Source organism: Monopterus albus, unplaced genomic scaffold, assembly GCF_001952655.1.
Source record: "Monopterus albus unplaced genomic scaffold, M_albus_1.0 scaffold192.1, whole genome shotgun sequence".
NCBI classification, from domain to species: Eukaryota; Metazoa; Chordata; class Actinopteri; order Synbranchiformes; family Synbranchidae; genus Monopterus; species Monopterus albus.
The window spans coordinates 80,697-92,197 of record NW_018128072.1 but is presented as its reverse complement, the minus strand read 5'-3'; the positions used below and the strand labels follow the sequence as shown (position 1 = coordinate 92,197).

The 11,501-nt window shown below is 43.2% G+C and overlaps 1 protein-coding gene across 4 annotated transcripts in view; it reads right to left on the bottom strand.

The window, feature by feature from the left end:
• Window positions 1-11,501, bottom strand: part of adamtsl4 (ADAMTS-like 4) — a 46,253-nt gene that overhangs the window by 24,649 nt on the left and 10,103 nt on the right. For 3 of the 4 annotated variants that reach the window (XM_020617571.1, XM_020617570.1, XM_020617568.1), the window contains exons 2-4: window positions 10,288-10,351; window positions 5,421-5,980; window positions 3,656-4,328 (exon numbers count right to left, since the gene is read on the bottom strand). In XM_020617571.1, the coding sequence (XP_020473227.1) occupies window positions 3,656-4,328; window positions 5,421-5,980; window positions 10,288-10,320 (1,266 nt within the window). In that variant the 5' untranslated portion in view covers window positions 10,321-10,351. The remainder of the gene's footprint in view (window positions 1-3,655; window positions 4,329-5,420; window positions 5,981-10,287; window positions 10,352-11,501) is intronic. The other variant, XM_020617569.1, reaches the window with a different exon arrangement.

The following is an 11,501-nucleotide window of genomic DNA, read 5'->3' as shown; positions in this document are numbered from 1 at the left end:
GAAATAATACTCCGCCTCATGTTACACTCTGAGCTCGCTCGCTCGCACACACACGTTTCCATCACTGCTAGGGACATAACACTCACAACACAATTTCCTGGAGACTTAGGCCCAATCCCATCTCACCCCTTGCCTCTACCACTTAGCCCTACCCTTCCGTCTTGCTTGTTCACATGTAGTGGTAGGTGTGTCCCGATTCTCTTTAGGACAGAGGGGCAGGGAAAAGTGGTAGGGCTACACAGCCCTTCAAACAGAGGGTATTCAGAACCAGACTCTGAACTGAGTGGTACGAGGCCAACTACAACTGAAGTTACCTGCAGGTGAACAAACAAACACCTCAAAGAAATCCACCGACATTCCCTGGGGTCGAAAACAGGCTCCTATCCTTACATTATTCTTATTTGCTGTTGAAAATCAGATGCTTAAAACAAAGGAAATCACTACAGCTGAAGACAACGCTGTGTGGATCAAAATTTCCCACAACTCTGTTTACTTAACCATAATCATTCACTACCAGTGATGCATAGACATCTTTAAGGGTTGTCCCATTTCATAGAAGACTTCAACCACTACTCCTTGACAATGGTTAACTTAAAAATGAGGGAGCGCTCAAAAAATAACTGGGAGATTGAGGAAAAATGCAAATGGGCCTTAATCTAATCTTAACTATAACCACTGCTTCCCTAACCCTCACTCCAACCTTAAACCAAGTCACCACTTCAGAATTTAATTATTTACGTTGTGGGGACTTGCTTTTTGTTCCCTTAGTATCAACCCTGTGATAGATGGGTGACCTGTCCAGGGTGGACCCCGCCTCTCGCCCAGTGTCGGCTCCAGACCCCCTGTGACCCTGTTCAGGATAAGCAGTATGGATAATGGATGGATGGCTGTACACACACACACGTTTTTATAGCTAACCCTATCTTTGTAGGGACATTTATTATGCAATCCCTAGACCTTTATACCAATGAATACATGACCATCACAATTAAATACCTAAGTCCAGCCTTTCCCTAATCTAAACCTAATTCTACCCTCAACCAGCCCTTTGAAACGGTCTGAGAAAGTGAGGACCAGCTAAATTGTCCTCACTCCCCTGGTATGAAAACCAGTCCTCACACTGCTGGCAATAAAACTACACGTGTGCGCGAGCACACACACACTTTTCCATGAATCCCTCTCTTCCGCTGACATTAACTTCTTCTTGTCTTCCTGCAGGATTTCTTTGACTCTCCATCCTGTTCTATCTGTTCCCTCCCTTTACTCCTGTCTCCTCTCTGAGCCTGTTCATACACACCTAAACACTCATTATCACCAGCATTCATCTCTGTTTCTTCTTTGCCTCACTCGCCCTCAACCTTTTCGTCCCCCCTGCCCTTTACCTTACTCTCCCAGTACCGTGTCTAAAAACTGTCAATTCCTTTACCTCCCTCCACTTATACCCTCGCTCTAACACTTAAACACATCTCGCACTCACTCTTCACCTTTTGCCCTTCTCATTTTATCTGTCCCTCTTTCGGTTCCCCATTTGCTTCTACGCAACAGTATCAACACACATGCAGCCAGTCACACTCACAAAGGGCCTTAGGCGCAGTGTTATGACAAACACACCTAATAGTTAATAGGATGTGTCATACTGGCTCACCCTCTTAATCACACGCCTTATATACGGTACATACAAGCATGGGCAAAGAGTGGTGTTCACCAGCAGCTATTTTAAGCAATGATAAGACATACAAAATGTGAACTAAGAATCTGCTGCAGGAGCAAACAAGACTAAAGCAAAGGCTAATGTGGGGTAAATATGTAACCCAATGAGTCAGCCTCAGCCGTCACAGGACAGCTATTAGCGTTGCTGGCACACAGAGGGCATGTACCCTGCCAGCTCCTAAATCTGTTTTAACCCTGGGACTATCCCACATAGTCGGGCAGAGACAGAAAGAGAAAGAAAGACAGGGGGATGAAAGACAACAAAAGATGAAAGAGAGGCGAATTATCTAAAGAGACAAAAAGTCAAGAGCCCATGAGTGCCAACGCCAGCACTGAAGTCAAGTGTCCACTTCCTCTCAGCAAAAGCAAGTTGCAGATTTGATGTGTGAGACTGAAAGTGTGTAGGTGTCTGTGATTGTGTTTGTGGTTTTTGCTTATTGTCTCCCCTAAAGACGGAGCTGTTAGTCTGCTGGCATAAATAACCCAGTCACATGTCATTCTGTGTATTTTTTCCCCCAAGATTGAATCTTAAAAGGGACTACAGATCGGTTTATTTCATGTGTTTGTTCCTCCATCTATCCTGAATGTACTAGGTCTCAACAGTTACATGCTGTTACTTTGTGCTATCATGTAATTGTTGTTTTTAATCTGCATTTTAATGTTTTATCTATTTATGTGCATTGTGTTAAACATTTTGGACTGCCGTTTAAATGTGCCATTTAAATAAGCTTGCCTCCTATAATTGCTCACTCATGGGTGATTGTATTTTATGAAACTTGAAGATGAATATTTATTATCTCTGCATTTTGCTGTTTTTCTTGCATGTCACTCTGATAAACCCCAAGAAGATGTTTGTCACATTGTCTGTTGGTCTGTTCACAATGGATAAGCTCATTTGTGACAAACATCAATACGATAAATACATCTTTTTGCTGACGCCATACCTGTTTAAACTTGTGATGCTGCAGTCCTGGTTAAGGTTTAAGCTATAGAAAATTACATTTGCAGGTTTTAATTGTTAGGAATAGGTTCAAGATGAAATCTGTGACTTTGCATGCGTTGTGATTTCCTTTGCTGATCTCCAGGGACCAGCTTTGATTGATGTTTTAAAAAAAATGGCTACAATGATGGGAAGCTGCGTAAAAGGCTGCTGTTAATTGAAACAGCCACTGTGAAAGGTGGAAAATGTGCTGACAAGCTGTTTTTTATCTTTAAAAATGTTCCACCATTCCAACAGACCCAGATTATTACAAATATATTAATTAAAGAAAGTAGTGGATACTTTCTGGAGGAAACACCTGATCACTAAAAACTCATGGCGTGGTTGAAAACTACTTTATCTGCTACCTTCATTCTCAGTCTCACATTTAATTGGGGGAAATCAAGCGTGGAATTCCTGTGCGAGGTCGACCTCGGTTTCTCACCTGTGTGTTGACGGTGACTTGGCCCATCTGACACAAGCGGCCTATCTGTGTCTCTGTCTACTCTTCTTTGCTTCTGAAAATACCCTCACTGCTGCACTGACAGGTACACACACAAACACACTCCTGGCAGTTTTTATACTCACACATATGTGCAATCACTCACTGAGATACTGAACTCACACAACTGAGGTGTGTGTACTCTGGTCATCACCCAGAATACACACATACTTTGGAGAAGCGGAGGCACTAGCACTCACTTTTCACTCAGTGACAACTAGCCACTATTAGAACTGGAGATTGATCTACCTATAAAATATATTGTTGACAGACACCTAAGTGCCCCCTCCAACACATGGCATGCATATAAGTCAAGCACAACTGCAGATTAGATGTAAGTGCAGAGGTGAGCAGGGGGGCATTCGGTCTGCTGAAGTGAGTTACTGAGGTTATTAATGGGTGTGAAGTCAGTAAATTAGGTGGAATATTCCTTTATTTCTGTGGTTTATCAGCGAAAGTTTTACCTGTGAGAAGCACCTGCGGTGCTGCTTCTCCGGCCCAGAGCACTTGTAGACTCGTGGAGCTGCTCTTCCTCCATCCCTGCTGGATTCAACTCCCAGGTGTGGCATGTGGGGGTGCTGTAGAGGGTAGATGTTGCTGGCGGGTGGGGCTTGGACGCCAAAGCCTGGGTGGAGCCCCCTGTCTCTGTGCAGGGGGAGGGAGTGGTGGAGAGGGGAGGAGAACCATGAAGTGACAGGAAGGGAGTTTGGGTGCAAGTGAGGAGAAACGGGAGGAGGTGGTAAAGCGCGTGAGAAGGAGTAGGAGGATGGGACTTGCTCTCTTCCTCTTCCATGATGTATGTGGGTGTGTGACGGTCTGTCATGGTGATATGGGCTGCCAGTCGTGGTGGTCACTGTGGGGACCTCCTCAGCAGTAGGTGACTCTGTGCCCTCCCGGTCTTCGTGCTTCTCCTCCTCCTCCCCTCCAGTCCCTGCCCCCCTTTCTTCTCCATCACTTTCCCTTTCCTCTTCCTCTCTCCTGTTGTTATCCAAGTTATCTTTATGGACAGCTAGGCCAGGTACTGGTGTTGCAGCGCCAGTACCATTAACAGTGTGGCGAGCCTGGCGGTTTGGGCGGTGCAGAGGTAAAGAAAAGGGAACTCTGCCATATCCAAACTGACCCGGACGAATGGAAGACCTGAGGAAGTGGAAGACGACAGGATAAATGTTCAATACAGCTCCTGCTAGCTCTCCAGCATAATTATAACCATCATGGAGCCAGCAGACTGCAATGAGAAGGCAGGGTTATGAGACCACGAATGACATGAATGAACCCAGAACTAATTCATCTCTGCATCGAGTGGTATTCTGAGGAATCAGCATTTCTTTTTATTTTGGTGACATCTTTGTTGATAAATCACTGCTGTTCCCCAGAGATCACAGACGTTTCAAACCACGCACAGTGGTCAGTTGCACAACTTTTCTTTGTCTGCTCAGATGTGGTGTCCATAGTCGCTCATCCTAAAAATTGAGTTCTCTTGTTTATTCTAAACAAACCACTGTTGCTACTGCCAGCCACGCAAAACTCACTTCCTGTGTGTTCAAGGCATTTTCTTGTAAAAGGCGAAGTCAAGGTGCTGAGCAAAGCAAATGTAAAAGTTCCCATTAACTGGGAAGTGTTTCTGCATTGTGAACTGACCTTAAGAAAAATACTTTCATTAACAGGAAATTACTGTCTGTAGAGCCCAACTGATTCTTTGACTTTTGAAATACTGATGTTAGTATCCATTGGGTAAAACACCTGATATTAATGTATCGGTATAAATTGTTGGTTAAGAAAACAACAATACAACAAATGCATTTTTAATAAGCAATCTGTAAATGCTGTTAAAGAATTGTGACAAAGATTGGAGCTGAAAAAACAACTTTTCAAAACGCATCGATACATATTGATAGATATATGTAGACACATATGATAAACAGTTAGCTTGGAAATGCTGATTTTTTAAAAGTTAAAAGTTTTAAAGATATCCTAGAAAAAGAATTAAACTAATATCTACATTTCCATCACAGCTTTTTGCCTCCATCTGCAGAAGACAAAACTTCAGCAGAAAGCTCCACAACCTTGTGGTTGTTAGTTTTTTACTGGCTGCTTCTAAATGACTTCATATATATCTTTCACATTTCTGCACAGACACTGCTTGTTATTTTTGGCCATAAGTGATATACTGTATCTGTGACAACCTTAAGCTCTTCATTCTCTGTTTTCCAGTTGTCCGGGCACACTCACCTTCTCACTGGCAAACCCCCCTGATTAGTGGACACCGACCTTCTGCTCCCAGCTCCGCCGGCCCTTGCTGCCCCGGGATTGGCTGGTCTCCTGATGATTCGTGCTGGTTGGCTGTAGCTGTGTGAAGGAGTGTGAAAGGGCGAGCGATAACCAGACACGAGATCTTGATTAGCTGGAGATAATTCAGACTGATAGAAAGGAGATGACGGATTAGCCTGTGCAGGCATGGGAGATCCTTCGCCAACAGGGGTATTCCGATACAGAGGCAGTCCTGGGTTTTGATTAGTGGAGGTGGGCAGGGGCTGATAAGGCAGGTGTTGCCCAGGGTAACGAGAAGGGTGGTAGGGATGCACCGGTGAAATGACAGGATCTCTGATGCCCCCGGGAAGATACCCTGCCCAGCTAGGGGTCTGTGGTGGCGAAGGAGGTAAACATTTCCTGCTCCTCTGTGAGACACCAACACCACAGGTCTGAGAGCATTCTGACCACTCCCCCCAGGCAGACCACACCCCCTGTAGAGGCTCTGCCTCAAACACCTGTCTGGACCTTCGGTTGGTCGCCTGAGACAGAAAGAAAGAGAGAGACACACCACATCTATTTAGCCCAGAGGTTCCCAAATGCTGGTTTGTCAAATGGACCTTTGAACATTTACTACAAGGAAACCATAAAAAAGAAGAAGAAATAAACCATATGATTCAGCCAAAAAAAAAAGAGGTGAAGAAAATGATTTTTTCAGATTGCAACTAACCACCATGTTCATTACAGATTTCTTTGGACAGTATTTCTTCAGCAATCAGGGAACTGAGGGGTACAAATGACTACAGGACCCTCAGAGAAACAAATTAATTTCTCAGTAAATCAATTAAGTGTCTGTCTAGAATTTATCTTTGGTCTATAGAACATCAACATTTGGCAAAAAATGCCAGTCAGAAGTTCAGAAAGCCCATGGTGAGGTATTACAATTTCTTGTTTTGCGCAACCAACAGTCTAAAACAAAGAATATTCGATTTATTATAACAAAAGATAAAAAAAAACAATAAATACTGATATTTCACATCTGGAACTAGTCAGTTTTTGCCTTAATAAATTACTTATATGACTGAGCAAGTATCCTATTACAACCCCAAACTCAGAAAAAGTTGGTACAGTATGTAAAATTAAGACTGAAAATAGTGCTGTGTAAATCATCTGTGTCCTGTATTACATTGAAAACAATACAGCAGCACATTATTTGATGTGACACCTCATCCATTTTATTCTTTGTTCAGAGTAAACACTTCAGTTCTGATACCTGCAACACATTCCAAAAAAAGTTGGGACAGTGAAGCATTTACCACGGTGTGATGTTGCCCTTCTTTTTCACAACACTTAAAAAATGTTTAGGGACTGAGGACGCCAAGTTATTAAGTGTGTCAGGTGTCATTTTCTCCCATTCTTTCTGCAACCAAGTCTTAAGGTGCGCAACAGTCCTGGGTCTTCATTGATGCAATTTGTGTTTCAAAATGTGTTCTCTATTGGGGACAGGTCGGGGGTGCAGGCAGGCCAGTCCAGTGCTTGCACCTTTCCTTGGGTGCAGTGTGAGGTTTTGTATTGTCTTGTTGAAATATGCATGGACGTCCCTGGAGAAGATGTCATCTTGCAGGCAGCACATGTTGCTCCAAAATCTCGATGTATTTTTCAGCATTAATGGAGCCATCACAGAAGTGTAAGTTAGCTTTGCCAAGTGCACTGACACAACCCCAGACCATGACAGACTCTGGCTTCTGGACTTGATGCTGGTAACAGTCTGGATGGTCCTATTCGTCTTTGGTCTGGAGCACACAGGGTCCATTCCTTCCAAAAAGACCTGAAATACTGATTTGTCTGACCACAGTACACGTTTCCACTGTGTGATGGTCCATCCCAGATGCTTCCGAGCCCAGAGCAGTCGAGTGCGCCTCTGGACATTGTTGACATAGTTTCCTTTGGCACACTACAGTTTTAAGCAGCATTTATGGACATAACTATGTATTGTAGTGACTGACACAGGTGTGCCAAACTAATCCTGAGCCCATGTGGTTACAGTATATCGCTTATAGAAGAGTGCCGATTCTTGATGCAGTGCCATCTGAGGGATTGGAGAGCACAGCCATCCAGCTGAGGCTTGTGCCCTCTACACACTGAAATCCCTCCGGCTTCCTTGGATCTTTTAATTGCATTATGCACTGTAGAGGGTGACATATCCAAATCCTTTCCTAGCTTTCTTTGAGAAACATTGTTTTAAACATTTCAGTAATTTTCTAACACATACACTATGTTGGCAAACTGGTGGTCCTCGGCCCATCTTTGATCCTAAAAGGCTCAGCCTTTCCTGGATGCCACTTTTATACCAAATCATGATGCACTCACCTGTTTCAAATGGAGTCGTCATTTCATTGTTTTACCTCATTACTGGCCCTGAAATGCAGCCTTCCCTACTTTTTTGGAATGTGTTTCAGCATCAGATTTGAAACGTTTATTTTGAACAAAGAATAAAACTGATGAGGTATCACATCAAATAATGTGCTGCTGTATTGTTTTCAATATGATACAGGACACAGATGAGTTACACATCACTATTTTCAGTCTTAATGTTGATTTTTCATACAGTCCCAATATTTTCTGATTTGAGGTTGTAGTTGCTAATTCAGTTCTAATAAATACAGTATATAGGCTATTAAGGGCTATATTTCTGGCAATTAACTTGAACTTAAGTGGCCACCCATAAGGTAACCTGAGTATAGTTGAGAGGGCTATCTGATATTTTTTTATTTGCTAGGTTACCAAAAGAGAAAAGTTTTGTTAGTGAAACCTACAAATACAGAAAAGCCAGAGAAGTCTTGGCTGAATTCACAAGTCCTTGGTTCTTTTCACTTCAAAGACCTTTTGTGTTGAGTTTTGTTAAAGGTTTATTGAAAACTCAGCTTTCAACATTTTGTACTACTTTAAAGTAATAAAAGGGCTGAATGAGCACGTTAGATCAGTTATTTAGTCAGTTAACAGTTGGTTTGGCTGGTGAGAAACTACTTTCAGTGAACGTTCAAGTCCAGATGACCACTGACTCACCCTAAGTCCGACATCAAAAAGGCTAAATCTGCAAAGTCTGGCAATATTTTAAAGAAGTCCATAACTTAGACAAAATGTTGCCATTGCAAAATCCAAAATCTCTGGAAGGGCATTTATTTCCAGAAACTGAGCTGAACTAATGAACTGCTGTCTATAAGTTTCCTTCCTCTAAGGCCAAATTATAAACTGTGATCTTTTCATACGATCTCTAAGGCTCAGGAGAGTCTTGTTCACCTACCAGCAGCTTATTTATGAGCAGATGGATAAATTCATTGGAGCTGGTGTCAGATGAATGCACTGCATAAACAGCAAAATCTGTGCTGTTTTGGCTATGTGTGAGTGCATGTATGTGGGTGCCAGGTCTGGCTTTTATGTCTTCCTCTGTGGCCGCAGAGAAATGTTTCTCCTCACATTTCATAACTGAAGCATCGGCCTGGTTGGCAGACCGGCAAACATGAGAGCTGAACAAAAGTTTCCATTCAGAAAGATGCAAAACATAAATCTGCACACTCTCCTCGCTCCCTCTCCGAGTGAGTAAATGTTTGTGTACATGGGCACAAATGGGCAAGTAAACACCATGTACAAACTGTTTGCGGATGAAAGGGAGGGGCAGGTGTAGGCGACATACCCTCGTGTGTGTGTTTTTATGTGTTCCTGTGTGCTCGGATAGTATTATCAAGATTAAATGTCACTTTGTGAAGCAAAACAGCAGAGGGCTGGAGAAAGAAAGAAAAGAAATGCAACAGAAAGAGAGAAGGGGTCGGGGGGGCTGATGTACACAGGCCTAATGACTCTGGCTGGGTGTGCATGTTTCTGTCACATCAACCACACAACTCCCATTAACTGTTAATGAGCCCTCCGCTGTGGCACTGCAGCAGCCGCCAGTGGTTAAACTCCTCCGACACTGTACGACTGGCCTGAACCAGACAGGGGTGTAGTCATTTCATTCAACAAATGATCCTACTGGTCATACCGTGGACCCTCTCCAGCCTGAGTCATTAAATTCTATCTCAAAACAATATTCACATACTGGAAGAGGATTGTGTAACCTTTTCTTCTCTTTTCTTTCTAAGATCCCGTCTTGTTCTTTGATTATATTTAGTTGAGTGAGAACAATTTTATTGTCCAAAAGACACCTTTTGGCTTGTGGTTGTCAACAGATGGAACACCTAACAAAGAACATCTATACAAATATAATGAGAATGAGAAAAAAAAGTAAAGTGAGGGAAAGCTCATTGTCTTGGGTATCGGGGTATTGTTTTAGTTTTGGCTGTGCTTTGGCGTGCCTGTTTGCACAGGAGGAGGACTGTCTGGATGTTTGTTGTGTCTTGATGCTCTTCTTTTCTCTCTCCTGTATCCACTTGCCCCAACCGGTCAAGGCAGATGGCTGGGTTTGTCGGAGGTTTCTTCCATTAAAGGGAGTTTGTCGTCCCCAGTGTCACCAAGTGTTTGCTCAAGGGGAATTTGTTTTTCTCTACAATACTGTAAGGAACAGACCTTACTTTGCAAAGTGCCTTGAGATAGTTTTTGTTGTGATTTGGCATTATACAAATAAAACTTCATGTCCCTGATCTATATATTCGAATCACATTAGGGCGTTTTCTATGCAGGAAAAACACCTACGGTGGCTAATGACTCTTTTGATCCATATATGGGTACGAGAGTGATGTTTTAAGGCCGACTTGTAAAAAGGTGAATCGATCCTTTAACTCTCATCACCTTGCACCCCTCTATACTGATGCTATTCTCCGTGGATGTTCCTTCTGATGAGCTAATGACTCACCTTCCTTTTGGCAGCCTTGGTCAAGGACGTCATGAGCACCACACAGCCCCACAGCACACAGAGCCTGGAGGGATGAAGAGGAGAGGGTGAAGGCCATGCAGATATACAGGATTTAAAATATCAGCAGGTTCAATAAGCTCTTTTGTAAAGGACGGAACTGTTCCATGACCTAAACCTGAAATAATTTGTTGTGTGAACACAGACTTTCATTATTCCCCCTCTGAATGTTTTCCATCAATGTATATTTAGTTTTCTGTGTTAAATAGACTGCGCACCAGTAAATGTTCCAGTGACTTAACTGTACTTTAGCAGCCAATTATGCCAGGTTCTTTCTCAGTACAGGTGGTGTGTGGGCCCAAGAGGGGGTGAACTAAAGTTTCTTTCCCCCCTTCAAAGTTCACATGTAAACATCTCAATCAATCTGGGGGAGGCACTAACAAACTAATGGATTTAAACAGCAATAATGCTTTCCCTGTGCATGCCTCTCTCTGAGACTGTACACACCTGAGGATGTAGTTTTAACACACATACACACACAACAACCAGCAATCAGTCACAAAATCCAAAATCACTCTGTACACTAAGGTACTTTTTATTTGAGGTTTGATGTTCTAAAGAGCTGGTTTATGGTGTGGGATGGTGGTTAATGCCTCATTTAACTTTAGGATGGGGTCTTTAAGCTTAGCATGAAACTACTTTAGGAAGCACTTCAGATGGTGTACAGCAAAACTTGTCCGTGTGAAAAAGTAATCTGAAGTCGTATTTTTCCTTGAGAAGGTGAAAAAATGATGGGTACATTTCTTAAACCAAGTGGTTTGTATCACAGCAATCTCCCTAAAACAGCCACAAGTGTATTGGAAAACAAGTGAAACAGCTTCGCTCCATCTGGCAAGAAAACAGCCTGACCTCGATACTAAGCGACTTGCTAAGATGGACACAGCGTTCACCACGAGGACCAAAACATCACCGCAGTCACCACATGCAGGCAGAGTAATTGGCCCCTTCTCCCCAGTGTGGTGCACCGCCGCGGTCTCTGGAAGCGTCCCCACACCAGACTACACAATTACCCCGAGAAACACCGACAAGGGTCCCGCACGGTCCGACACAACAGAGCAGCTCAGGCCGAAGTAACGACCCCCTGCCCGGATCCACGTTTCCCTGACCGCTACAGTGGCACATTGTAGGATAAACTCAGAGGCAGGCAGACAGGGAAA